The following is a 13,924-nucleotide window of genomic DNA, read 5'->3' on the forward strand; positions in this document are numbered from 1 at the left end:
TGGCGCCGGCTAGACTGGCTGCCTCCGCTCTGACCTCTCAACTGCATGTGCATGTGTGCAACTGTGTGTGTATTTGTATATGTATGTGCATGTTCTAAAAAGTGTGTACTGTGTGTACTATATGACCTGTATAAAAACGCATGTACGACAGAGTGGAAACTGAATTTCCCTCTCGGGGGATTAATAAAGGTCCATCTTCTTCTTCTTCACCTGTCTTTCTCTCACCTGTCTGTCTCCACCTGTCTTTCTCTCACCTGTCTGTCTCTCACCTGTCTCTCTCTCACCTGTCTGTCTCCACCTGTCTCTCTCTCACCTGTCTGTCTCTCACCTGTCTCTCTCTCACCTGTCTGTCTCTCACCTGTCTGTCTCTCACCTGTCTCTCTCTCACCTGTCTGTCTCCACCTGTCTTTCTCTCACCTGTCTGTCTCTCACCTGTCTCTCTCTCACCTGTCTGTCTCCACCTGTCTCTCTCTCACCTGTCTGTCTCTCACCTGTCTGTCTCTCACCTGTCTCTCTCTCACCTGTCTGTCTCTCACCTGTCTCAAAATCTGAGCTTAAATATCTGAACATTAAAACATGACGAATGAGAAACTGAAGTTTGGGATTATTAAATCGTAAATAATAAAACATGTGGTATTATAAATAAATATGATATTCCGTCTCATCAGCGCTTCCTGTTTGTTTGTGATGCAGCTTCCTGATCCTGTCAAAAATAAAAGCATCAAAAACAACAACAAACACACGTTTCCATCCACTTCCTGTTTATTCATTCATCAAAGCACATACACATACATGTATGTATATATAAACTCCTGCAGGCGGTGCTGGAAGAAGTACTCACATATTTTACTTGAGTAAAAGTTAAAATACTACAGTGTAAAAATACTCCAAAGTAAAAGTAGAAAAGTATTATCAGTTGTAATGGCTTTGTATATTGCAGGGTAGCTTGTGAATTTACTCCAGGTGGAACTAAAGTCTGATTTAACACTTGATTATATTTCACATCATTCATCCACATCTGCAAAGTAACTAAAGGTATTAAATACATGTAGTGGAGGAAAATTACACCATATACCTCTGAACTGTAGAGGAGTAGAAGTACACAGTAGCATAACATGGAAATACTCAAGTAAAGTACAAGTACCTCTAAATGGTACTTAGTTACAGTACTTTGATCTGGCCTGCAGGGGGCGCTGCAGGAGGAGGAGGAGGCTCCTGCAGGTGCTGCAGTAGGAAGCCGCTGAAGGTGCTGATCCTTGATTGGTCGAACACGCTCTGCCCCTCCCACAGAGTGACATACAGCCGGTCGCCCACCTGCAGTTCCAGAGCCATCCCGTTGGAGGCGCTGCCGTGCGTCCCCCGCGTGTCGTACACCTCAAACATGTACTCATCGTTCTTCATCAGCACTGCGTTCATGGACCCCAAGCTTCCTACGCTGCCCGTGAAGCGCACATAATAAAGGCCCTTCAGGGGGGCCGTGAAGACGCCTGCACACATCCAGAGAGATGAGTCAGCATTATGAGTCCTACACCTTGTCATGAGTCAGCATTATGAGTCCTGACATGACATGAGTCAACACTATGAGTCCTAAACCTGAGTCAGCATTATGAGTCCTAAACATAAAATGAGTCAGCATTATGAGTCCTGACATGAGTCAGCATTATGAGTCCTAAACATGACATGAGTCAGCATTATGAGTCCTGACATGAGTCAGCATTAGGAGTCCTAAACCTGAGTCAGCATTATGAGTCCTACACATGACCTGAGTCAGCATTATGAGTCCTGACATGAGTCAGCATTAGGAGTCCTAAACCTGAGTCAGCATTATGAGTCCTAAACATGACATGAGTCAGCATTATGAGTCCTGACATGAGTCAGCATTATGAGTCCTAAACACGAGTCAGCATTATGAGTCCTAACCCTGACATGAGTCAGCATTATGAGTCCTAAACACGAGTCAGCATTATGAGTCCTAAACCCTGACATGAGTCAGCATTATGAGTCCTAAACCCTGACATGAGTCAGCATTATGAGTCCTAAACCCTGACATGAGTCAGCATTATGAGTCCTAAACACGAGTCAGCATTATGAGTCCTAAACCCTGACATGAGTCAGCATTATGAGTCCTAAACCCTGACATGAGTCAGCATTATGAGTCCTAAACCCTGACATGAGTCAGGATTTCTTTTTTTCTTTTTTTTTTTGGCATTTTGCATCTTTGGCAAATTGTGTAACTTGCTGCAGTTAAATACCATCATACTATGTGCAATATGTGCTATATGTGCAATATATACATTATATACATATGCCATTAATAACTGTGTAATATATACCTGGCTGCTAAATCCTAAGAACTGTTACAGGATTTGTATTTTGGAAAGTATTTTTCTTTTACTTTTATGTTTTATATTATATTTTTATTATATCATAACTTTGTACTTTTTTCTTAACATAGGTAACATTAAGCTGTCTGTGGCTCTTTCCTGCTGTAACGATGCAAATTTCCCCTCTGTGGGACTAATAAAGGTATTCTGATTCTGATAATGACTCATAATCCCTGACATGAGTCAGCATTATGAGTCCTAAACCCTGACATAAACCAGCATTATGAGTCCTAAACATGAGTCAGCATTATGAGTCCTAAACCCTGACATGAGTCAGCATAATGACTCCTAATCCCTGACATGAGTCAGCATTAGGAGTCCTAAACCTGACATGAGTCAGCATTATGAGTCCTAAACATGAGTCAGCAGTATGAGTTAAATCCCAGTACCTATGCTCGGGTCGTACGCGTTACCCAGGTTGGTCGTCACCTTCCTGAACAGCAGCGTGGTGCTGCTGGGGAACGGGCCCTGATGGGTCCACTCAGGACCAGAGACCAGAGACGCAGAGAACGCTACAGGAGAGGGACCTGCAGAGAGACAGAGACAGAGAGACAAACAGACAGAGAGACATACAGAGAGAGAGACAGAGACAAACAGACAGAGAGACAGACAGAGAGAGACAGACAGAGAGACATACAGAGAGAGAGACATACAGAGAGAGAGACAGAGAGACAAACAGACAGAGAGACAAACAGACAGAGAGACATACAGAGAGAGAGACAGAGACAAACAGACAGAGAGACATACAGAGAGAGAGACAGAGACAAACAGACAGAGAGAGACAGACAGAGAGACATACAGAGAGAGACAGAGAGACAAACAGACAGAGAGACAAACAGACAGAGAGACATACAGAGACAAACAGACAGAGAGACAGAGAGACTAGGGACAGAGAGAGACAGACAGAGAGACCAGGGACATCGCACACTTCTTATTAACTATATCAACGTGATATGTGCATCTTTTAGAAAGTGTTCACTTCCAGAAGATAACCCCCAAAGTGGAGAGAAGGAGCCTCAGTTAAAGAGGGAAAGAGGGTCTCCAGAGGGTCCCCGCCTCACCTCGCTCCAGCCTCTCCACCCGGACCACCAGCTGCTGCACCAGGACCCTCAGCTCTTCTTCTGTGGTTATCTCTGGGTTCAGGAGGTCGTCTCCATGGTCCTTAGTGGGGGTCTGAGCCCGGACGGCGGCACAGAGCGCCAACAACACCAGCCAGTTGCTCGCCATGAGGGCTCTCTGAAGTACAGGGTCTGAGTACAGGGTCTGAGTACAGGGTCTGAGTAAAGGGTCTGAGAACAGGGTCTGACTACAGGGTCTGAGTACAGGGTCTGAGAACAGGGTCTGAGAAGGTCTGAGTACAGGGTCTGAGTACAGGGTCTGAGAACAGGGTCTGAGTCCAGGGTCTGACTACAGGGTCTGAGAAATGTCCCGGCTCTGATCTAAGTACTGTCCCAGCTCTGATCTAAGTACTGCCCCCCCTCTGATCTAAGTACTGCCCCCCCTCTGATCTGAGTACTGCCCCCCCTCTGATCTGAGTACACACGTCTACACACTGCTTGGTAAACACCTGTGGACTTTACTGTTTGCACAGAGTTTATTGAAACACATTAAATCAATACTTCAGATCTTTGCTCTCATGGTTTCGGGGTGCTTCAGGTTCTCGGTAAACGCCAAGTCATCGTCAGGACTCTGAAGCTGTTCATGATCCTCAGCTAAAATAACAGAGAGACATTTCCTCCAACAGAAAGAGACTTGGGGTGTTTCTCAATCGCGAGTACGCTTGCTTGGTAGCACATGTCTGCCGAGCATCTTGCTTCAGAAGCGAGTCAAGAATACTTCCTGACATTTGGAAAACAAAGAGTGGAACACGCTAGCAAGTGTGCAGGTGTGCGTCATATGAGAGGCCCCGCCTTACATCTTCCGCCACAGATTTGGGGAAATTGGTCCGTGCGCAAAGCATTGTGGGGATTTTAAGACCGCGGAGTCTACTCATGTGCAGCCTCGATATTTCTCCAAACGGAGTACGCCGGGCTCAGTAGATTTCCAAGTATGCTGGAGATTGGAACAGTACTTCGGCGGCACTCGATGACGTAGTATGCTTGAAATAGTGGCTCTGCAGCAGCTTTACTCGCGATTGAGAAACACCCTTGGTTTATTGAGAACTTCGAAGTGAACACAGGACATGAGGCCTGAAACCCCCCAGCATGCATCACTGTGAGAGCGTGACACTGACACCGTGCACCTGCCTGATCTGCACGTCCAGAGTTGGTCCTCCTATTGGACCGCTACGTACAGAAACCAAAGTGGGACATTTGACACAGCAGCGTTTCACAAAGAAGAAGAAAAAGCCCGAGCACATTAATCTGAGAGAGAAGAGTTATTGTTTTTACAACGTAACTTCCTGATTCTTTGAGAAGAAACCCTCTAAGTGGGTTCAGTGCATTCTTAGGATAAGTGAGAACTGGAGTAACTTCTGACTGACAGCTATCTCACTGGAAACATTAGAAACTGTAAATGTATGCAATCATTTATGGCATTAATATTTAATATCTAATTATTGTCTGTTGAGATTCCTGGAAATGGAAATGACAAAAAAGAGTTTTCATTAAAAGGTTGATTGAAGAACAAACCTGTTATTAGATCAGTGTTTCTGCTCAATCTGAAAGGTCTCTCAGCTTTAGGGCCACTTCACACGTGATTACACGTGATCACACCAAGCCCCCAGGCAGTGCGCCGGACTCAGATGAAAATATTCGTGGTGGCCAAACGGCGGTACTACACCTCCTTTTGGTTGCCAGGCCCGGAAACACTTTTTCCCATTGACTTACATGGGGAAAGAGTGGTCTGTAAATCGTTGGATAATTTTTTTTAAACTAAATAAACGACCCAGTATGAACACTTGGATAGCCCTTATTAAAAACATTCGTTCCTCAAGTTGTAAAAATGTGCTAATAACGTTATTCTGTGATTTATTTCCCTCTGCATTATGAACGCGCATCTAACCCACGGGACCGCGCCGCCCGGCACGTTCATGTTACGTGTTCAGCACTACTGTACATGCGTTTATCTTTACCCATGGATGCACAATAAGAACCGACCCATATCGCCTTACTGCCAGCCCACGGAGCTGTAATAATGGATATATTGCACATGTTTGCTGTAATTCATCATTTGTAAAATATTATACTACATGGGCTGTATGATTAAATCTTGTACCGTAAATGTTGTATTAAATAAAGTTAATATTACCGACGTAGATTAACGTCCCTGTAGCTTCTTGCACTAAGAAGCTTATTGCACTGTATATATATATATATACATATATATACATATATATATATATATATACAGTGCAATAATTCTTTCATGCTAAATGAAGCTCTGTTGCTTGGATATCACTAGATCCTGTTACAGCGTAATATAAAAGTACATAAAGATTGATGTGTAAATTAGCATAATTACTAGCTAACCGCTAGCTGCTAACTGCCGCCTCGTTAATATCAAATCTATCATAATAACAAACCATTACCATGCTGTCATGAACGTGCGGTGCTGTTACGTGTACGCAAATTGACGTGCTTGATGTGAACGAGCATTTTGGGGGGGCATGGTTAAAGTTGCGCATGCGCTATGAGCGCACATACGGGTACTTCTCAGGCATGCCGGGTAATCTGTGACGTTTCGCTCTCTCAAAAGTTGGGCCATTTTATCATCATGCACGAATGATGGGGAGGGACTTCGCCACTCTCCCTCCCCTTCCGGTGGACCTCCATGGGACCTTATTTCGGAAAAATTATGTATTGAAGTCAATGGAGAGAGAAAGATTATCTTTCGATCCCGTTTGAATTGTGCCACGAATTACAAATATGATGTTTGTCAATTTAAAAGATAATTTTGCAAGTCAAAAAAATAAAAATGTGTCGTAAAACTGTGAAGTAACACATTTGTTTGTGTGAAACGCTCAATGAACTACATCTCTAGTCAACAACACACGTCACCAAGATAGCCGTCACTACTGTCTTGTCAACAAAACGATTGACTACCCTCACTATCACCACAATGAAACACGTCCTGAAGAATGTCATGCAAAGCTGCCTGCCTGCCTTCCTTTGATTCTCTCTGAACTGCCTGGGCGTTTTAATGTTTAATGTCAACCATTTGTGCAGATAGCATGAAGTAGAAAAGATCGCTAGCGTTAGCATTTCTCCCCCGGGCTTAAATTGTGTATTATAGAATGACCACACCGGTGACAGTACTCTTCAAAGGGTTCACGAAATATGACTACTACTCTTACTGTTTAACATTTTGGGTTACTTAATGTTACTTCATGTTAAGGCTAATACAAATGACAAGGCTGTAATGCTAACTAACGTGCTAGCTACTAGCTAGGTAGCTAACTTGATCAAGCCACTCCTGGTCCTTTCATCAGACGGGAAGCAAAAGAACGAGCAAGACCCATTGCTGGTATGATAACAACCTGGTACTAAGCACACAGGCATCTTGTTAAAGTTATCTTATCTTAGCCAGCGCCATATAGATAGATTCTATCTATATGGCGTTATCTTATCTTAGCTATCTCTATTTTAGTGGAAGAAAACAATTGTGACATCACTTACGCAACTCTGGGATTTGTAGTCTTTCTAGTTGCGTATTTTTCATAGTCTTATATTTCAACAGTTTTACGACAAACTGTGACTTTTTTGACATGGAAATTATTTTTTAAGATTGACAAACATCATATGTGTAATTCATGGCACAATTCAAACGGGATCGAAAGATACGTTTTCTCTCTCCATTGACTTCAATACATTATTTTTCCGAAATAAGGTCCCATGGACCGGAAGTAGATGGGCGTGACTTCGCCACTCTATACATCCATGGATCACACACACATGATCACACGTGATCACACCAAGCGGCAAACTCTGGGGAAGAGCCGGGACGCCAATACGGAAGTGCCACAAACTGCAGCTCATTGGCCGATCGGCGATGACTGCAGAAAGGAGCAATTTCCATAGACCCCCATGTTAAAATGCCCAATTTCACAGCAGAAAAAAAACGTTTCTAGCCCTGGATGCAATAAATATTATTATGTATATAGTTAGATTCCACCTTCATGATTATGAATCTGTGAGTGAATTGTTTTCTAACATGACCCTTTTATTTATATTAGGTCTTAAAGTTTTTGCATAAATTAGGGCGTGGTCACATTGAGTGACAGCTCTGTCAAGTGACTGCTGCTGTTAGCTTCTTGTCTCTCTGCTAGCTGCTCCGTCCGTGAAGCTACAGGGACTCTGCCTGCTCAGTTCATCCAGGGAACACAACTTGACCCCGGCCGTGTTTGTTTGTTCTTCATGCTTATATATCGGACTATTGTGACTCGCTCTGCAGTTAAAACAGACGGTGCATGAATGCCGTTTTGCGGTAAGTGAAATTCGAGTACTTTATTTATGTGTTTATGATTTCAATCAGCTACGTAATGAATGTTAAGGCTTGGGTTAGCGTGTAAGCGAGTGGTAGCTACATCGGTGCTAACAATGCTAATCTTAGCCTCCAAGTTAACTTAAAACCATAGACTGTATATATAAAGGTTAAAACGAAATAGACAAGTGTTAAGCGTTAAGTGGGATAATACTGTAGAACAAAAGGCTTCTGTTTGAGATTGATAAAATAAGGTCATCCTTGTAACTTAGAGAGATATTTTATTATGTAGGTAGGAACTGTATGCATCACTAAGGTTAATTTAAATTGGCTATGCTTAAGTATGTAGACAAGCTAACGTCGAAGTAGTGTATGTGAAATCAACCTCACAATAAGATGTGTGTATATTACAATTATTAATGTCATATTTCAAGATGATTACTTAGATATTACAATATGGTTGGTTGAGCTGGAGTTCATTATTGAGCTTACACGTTAACATCACAGTCATCTGAAGAACGAACCCAAACCTTGTTGTTTTTATTAATTGCATTACCAAATTGGTATCAAATAAACAGTAAGCATTGGTAACACAGCTTCCAAAGTTACAGTAAAATAAAAAGGACCCTGACTCGGACAATACACAATCCAACATGTTCAACAGAAGATAATAAGTTATATTGTTTGTACACATGGTTCTTTACATATATATCTGTTTGTTTAAAGTGTCCAGGTGATGCAGGCAGGCTGGACCAGAGAGTGAGAGACAGAACTGGACTCCTCACAGCAGTGAACTTCAGCACAGGTACAAATACTCTTTTTTCATACTGTACAAAGATTTAAATAAATGAAGTATTGACTTTAATATACTGATATACATTCCATTAAACAATACTAAATACTAGATCACCTACACATCAGTGAAGTTGAGGGTTTTTTCCATGCAAAGGGTTACATTTAGATGTTAACAAGCAATATGACTGTCAGCTTTCTAATTTAATGTATTGAAGGCAAAGATATTTAACGCATAGTGACAACTGCTATTTATCTCTCAATATTGTCTGTAAAAACGTGGTAAAAGTTATTCTTTCAGTGAGACAACAGAGCAAGCTTGTTTTAATTTCAATATTATTTTGATAATAAAATACATTTCAATGTTGATGAATTTCATACTGTTCATTCATAATCTGATTGTCTTTGTAGCTCACTGTTGAAATAAAAAAAAACATTACAATTACAAAATAATTATATCTACAGCCCCTAAAAACAAACACACCTCTTTCATAAATAACACACTTGTTCTGCAATAATATGCTTTATGTTTCCTGTAATTTTTGTTAGGAAAGGACATGCCTGAAAGACACGATTCAGCATCTCCTCTTTCTCCGAGGGTCAAAAAAAACATCCAATAGGAAAATTAAAAGCTGATGTTATGAGATGTTAAGACCAGTACAGGACATTCACTAAGAAACTACTTTTATTGTGAAAACACAGTCAGCTGATCGAATGCACCTATTTCCACATCTACACTACATCAGCTGATTATTTCTATTTGCCTCACTTTATGAGCTTCACAACATGTACCTTGTACCGCAGAGTTTGCAACGCAAATAAATGGGGCCAATCTTCAGTCGGATGTGAATGTGTAATCTAACATTTTCAGTAAGAATAATGGACAAAAGGAGTGCAAATACAAATTCAATGTATTGAAATGTGAACCAAAAGTTAATCAAACATGTTTTAAATAAAAAGCACATATGGACAGAAGGTGTAAACCTATTAAATGTATAAGTAAACACATTTAGTCAAATAAAGTGACAGACTAGGCCTGATCAGGTGGTATCAGCTATGCATGGGCTCCTCCATCAGGTTTGGTCCTCCTCTAATACCCCATTCACACCAACGGTGTTTCGGGGCCGGTTCGGTGCTGGTGCTTGAAAAGCACCGGGTTTTCCTGTTCACACCGCAGCGGAGCAGCCTCTAAGCTCCGGAATCCGGTTCGTTTCGAGCACCAAAAAGTTGTCCGTGTAGAAGCAAGAACCGCATACGTCACGCTTACGTCGGAGGGGGGCGAGATTAACCTGAGCTAACAGTTAAGGCGAGTACGGCAAATAAAAGTTGTAACAAGCAGTAGTGCTGAGCAAAGTGACTAGAACGCAACCACACACTTGTTAAAAAAAAACACGCTTTATAAAGTCAGGCAACACTAACCAGGCTTCGTGTGATTCTGTTTATTTGTACCTTACTTTGACCATCCGTTCACTGTCATTGATCATTGTGGAGAGCAGGCAGATGTTTTGTTTGTTATTATAGCAGCTATCGGATGGAATCAATACATGGGCTGCACAGGTTGTCATGTCCGACTATCACAAGTAGAATCATAATGAAAAATACGTCGGTAAAAAGTGCCTGGAGAAAACGGCTTAGCAAGTAGTCAGTTTAGCTTCGGTTGCTATGCTAACATCACCCATGTTATACCAGAGAAACTTTCATAACAGCGTTGTGATGCCAAACAGCGTCAATTCAGACTGACACACATTCACTTAAGGGGAACTGGGGATATGTATCAGCTGCTTGTGTGACAGTCAGACAGTGAATACTTTAGAGCCGTGTGAGCTAACCCGGAGCTAACGGGAGAATACTCCCGTGGAAGAGCAGCAGCACTGCAGCGGTCGGTAAATTCCGCTGAAACACATTAATAAACAATGAACCACGGCACTCTGGAGAAAAGTATAAGGTTGGAGAAGTCGTTATTTAATTTAATCTGGCTTCGTATGATTAAAAGCAACGCAGTCCCCGGCCCGTTGTTGTTGTGAGGTGAGCTCCGTTGGGGAGAAAATCAGCGACGTAAACTGTGACGTCATGACGCAGCAGCGGCAGCACCAGTCGGGCTCTGAGCGGTGTGAAAAGAGCCGGAGCTAAACCGAAGTACCGGTTCTGAACCTGAAAAGCTCTAGCACGGAGCTTGAACCGGAGTTGCGTTGGTGTGAAAGGGGTAACAGAGGAAAGACCCTCAGTCCTCTCCGGCCAAACCAACAGACAGGACGTCCATCACACGGAGGTTTCTCTCTGAAGTCTCTGCAGCTCTCTGGACACCACGCTGTCTCAATCCATCCACACTGAATATGAGTGGGGAAAAATGAAAATAATAAATGCTTTAGACAATAAGAAATATAAAGTTGACTGTTGAGTTGCTCAGTTGTTTTAGATTGTGTTAGTTATTCTTGAACCCCGAGAGCAGGAGAGACTGAAAAGAGTCAAGGCAAGCTTATACAAGTTAACAGCATTTAATTACACAAAAGATGCGGTGGTTTACAAAAGGAATGTGCTCATTGGTGGTTTGCTCCTCCCAGCTGTTTTGGTCCCGTCCGTCCGGGTCAGCTGCGGGCAAGGAGAGAGAGGGAGATCCTCCTTGGGTCTCCCGGGTAAGACCTGTAGTCTTCTCCTATTGGCCGGCGTCGACGGGGGCGTGTCCAATGCAAATCCTGTCGGTTTCTGCTGCTAAATTACATCACTCTGATGTCTGTGGTCATCTAAACATTCCCTAATAAACCTCATTCCAGCGTCAATAAATGAGTGTTAAACTCAGGGTGTTTAGTGTACAACATCACGTTATTTCACCTTCAATTCACGGTTTGAAAACGTAGCATTTCGCCACAAGCTAATGCTAACCGGAAATGACGAAATTCACCAGCGGAAAAACCGGAAGTCACATGTGAATCTTCGGTTTTCAGAATAAAACAGATTTAAATGAAATAGTGTATTTCATTCAAATTACGCCACATCAACATTGATTTTAATTTCTAACAATCCCTCCTTTCACACCTTTTAAGGTGTGAACACAATACTGGAATCAATGAGTTCGTCATAAGACTGCTTTTAAACTGACTGTATGTTTTAGACTAAATTATGCCATAAAACATTGATTTTAATTTCTAACAATCCTTCCTTTCACACCTTTTAAGGTGTGAACACAATACTGAAATCAATGAGTTCTTCATCTGAACTTTGCATAGTACATAACTCATATAAAAAAACATACTATCAAAATGGAATGGTTCAAATAACAGTCATCAAAAATACAAAAAATGTAAAGCCCTAGCTAGCATGTTGATGTTTTGTTATTGTTCCTGTTCTCATTTTTGGTTTCTCTCATTTCAGTTTCAGCTTTCCTGCCCTGATTGAACTCCACCTGCTTCCCATCCCTAATTAGCCTCACCTGTGCCTCATTATCATCTCTCCCTCTGTCTACTTAGTCTGCATCCACATTCCCTTCAGTGCCAGTTCGTCTACGTTATTTCCTAGCGTTCCAGCAGTGTTTTCCTTGTGACCGATCTCCCGTGTATCGTACCTTGGCTATAAAGACCTTTTTTGCATCCTAAGCCTCTGTCTCTGAGTCGTGCTATTGAGTCCTCTACTTGTGTTCATTCAGTCGTTACAGTACGAACTGGCCAGAACCATGGACTCAGCCGACTCTGAGACTTTGCGGACCGCTATTCAATCCCAGGGGGCTCGTCTTAACCAGCAAGATGAACAACTTACCGCTGTCTGCCAGGGAGTAAGAGAATTGTGTGAGCGTCATGAGGGTTTCCAGTCCTCCATCGGCAATCAGGTTTGCCAGCTGGCTAATCAGATCCAGCAGCTGGTGACACATCTCGATCCACCACGCTCTGCTCCTTCGCTTCCTGCGTCGGATCCGGCTACAGCTCCCGGTCCTGTTCCTGCCACCGTGCCGACACCGCTGCCTTCGTTTCCTCACCTCTCCAGACCAGAGCGTTTTTCCGGAGACTCGGATAACTGTCGTGCGTTCCTGGTCCAGTGTGGGTTGCACTTCGAGCTGCAAGCATCTTCCTTCCAGTCGGAACGGGCTAAGGTAGCCTACATAATTTCCCACCTCACCGGCAGAGCGGAGGCGTGGGCTACGGCGGAGTGGGCTCGAGATTCGCCAGTCTGTAATTCCCTGAGAGGTTTTACAGAGACTTTAAGTAAAATATTTGATCACACAACTCCGGGCAGGGAGGCAGCGAGAGCTCTAATGGATTTACACCAGAGAGGGAGGCGTGTTTCCGACTACGCCGTGGAGTTCCGCACTTTGGCTGCTGACAGTGGCTGGAATGATTCATCCCTCTTCGACGCTTTTCGCCATGGGCTGTCTGGCCCCATCAAGGACCAGTTGGCTCCTCTAGAGCTTCCCTCTGACCTGGATAGTTTCATTGCTATGGCAATAAGAATTGACACTCGCCTCGTCGAGAGAGAGAGGGAGAAGTCGAGAGCTGTGTTTTCTCCGCCCGGTCAGAGAGGGCAGTCTCAGGCCAGTCCCTTTTTCCCCAAGCAGCGTTTCCAGACAACCGACTCTCCAGCGCCGCCTACTGCCCAGGAGGAACCCATGCAGTTGGGTAGAGCAAAGCTGACTCCTGAGGAGCGCCAGCGCCGCCTACGGGAGGGGAGGTGCATTTACTGCTCACAGAAGGGTCACTTTGTAGCCAGTTGCCCAGTAAAAGACCAGGCTCATCAGTAAGTAGGAGGGTTCTGGTGAGCCGAACTGTTTCTTTTTGTCCTTCTCGTACTCTCACCTCTGCTCAGCTAATTACTCCTACTCAGACTTTGTCTCATGCTGCTCTAATTGACTCCGGAGCAGATGAGAGTTTCATTGATTGGAGATTAGCCAAGAGACTTGGACTTAATTTTGTTCCCCTGTTGAGGCCTCTTGTAGCAAGGGCTCTGGATGGACGTTTATTGTGTCGAGTCACCCACCGTACTCAGCTCCTTCAACTAATCATTGCTAATGGCCACACTGAATCCCTGAGTTTTCATCTTTTTAACTCTCCTTCACACCCTCTTATTTTGGGCTACCCATGGCTGGTAAAACACAATCCCCACATGGACTGGTCCACCGGGAGAGTTTTGGATTGGCATAGGGATTGCTTGGCCACATGTTTTCCTTCTGCCCCTGCTCCAGAGAGACCTCTGCCCTCCACCCATGTGACTGTTGCCCTGACTACTGCTGTGTCTACCCCTCTCCAAGCTGCAGCGGACTCTGATTTTCCGGATCTTAGCAGGGTGCCCACCTGTTACCGGGACCTGAAAGAGGTTTTCAATAAGACTCGTGCTTCCACCCT

At 43.5% G+C, this 13,924-nt stretch overlaps 1 protein-coding gene across 1 annotated transcript; it reads right to left on the bottom strand.

Annotated features, from left to right (window-relative positions):
* Positions 1–1,096: 1,096 nt before the first annotated feature.
* Positions 1,097–3,611, bottom strand: LOC117483097 (complement C1q tumor necrosis factor-related protein 4-like). The gene is made up of 3 exons (XM_034131257.1): positions 3,446–3,611; positions 2,774–2,911; positions 1,097–1,487 (listed from the first exon to the last, which is right to left on the bottom strand). The coding sequence occupies exons 1-3, from the start codon at positions 3,609–3,611 to the stop codon at positions 1,162–1,164; spliced, it is 630 nt and encodes a 209-aa protein (XP_033987148.1). The 3' UTR covers positions 1,097–1,161.
* Positions 3,612–13,924: the final 10,313 nt, after the last annotated feature.

The sequence above is a fragment of the Trematomus bernacchii genome, unplaced genomic scaffold (genome assembly GCF_902827165.1).
Source record: "Trematomus bernacchii unplaced genomic scaffold, fTreBer1.1, whole genome shotgun sequence".
In the NCBI taxonomy this organism is placed as follows: domain Eukaryota; kingdom Metazoa; phylum Chordata; class Actinopteri; order Perciformes; family Nototheniidae; genus Trematomus; species Trematomus bernacchii.

What these genes read in the sequence shown, in the direction of transcription:
- LOC117483097 (XM_034131257.1), bottom strand. Translation starts at nt 3,611, where the DNA reads ATGGCGAGCAACTGGCTGGTGTTGTTGGCGCTCTGTGCCGCCGTCCGG. An exon ending in GGTGGAGAGGCTGGAGCGAG is followed by an intron (nt 2,912 to 3,445) that starts GTGAGGCGGGGA and finishes GTCTCTCTGCAG; the next exon opens with GTCCCTCTCCTGTAGCGTTC. An exon ending in CGCGTACGACCCGAGCATAG is followed by an intron (nt 1,488 to 2,773) that starts GTACTGGGATTT and finishes GGATGTGTGCAG; the next exon opens with GCGTCTTCACGGCCCCCCTG.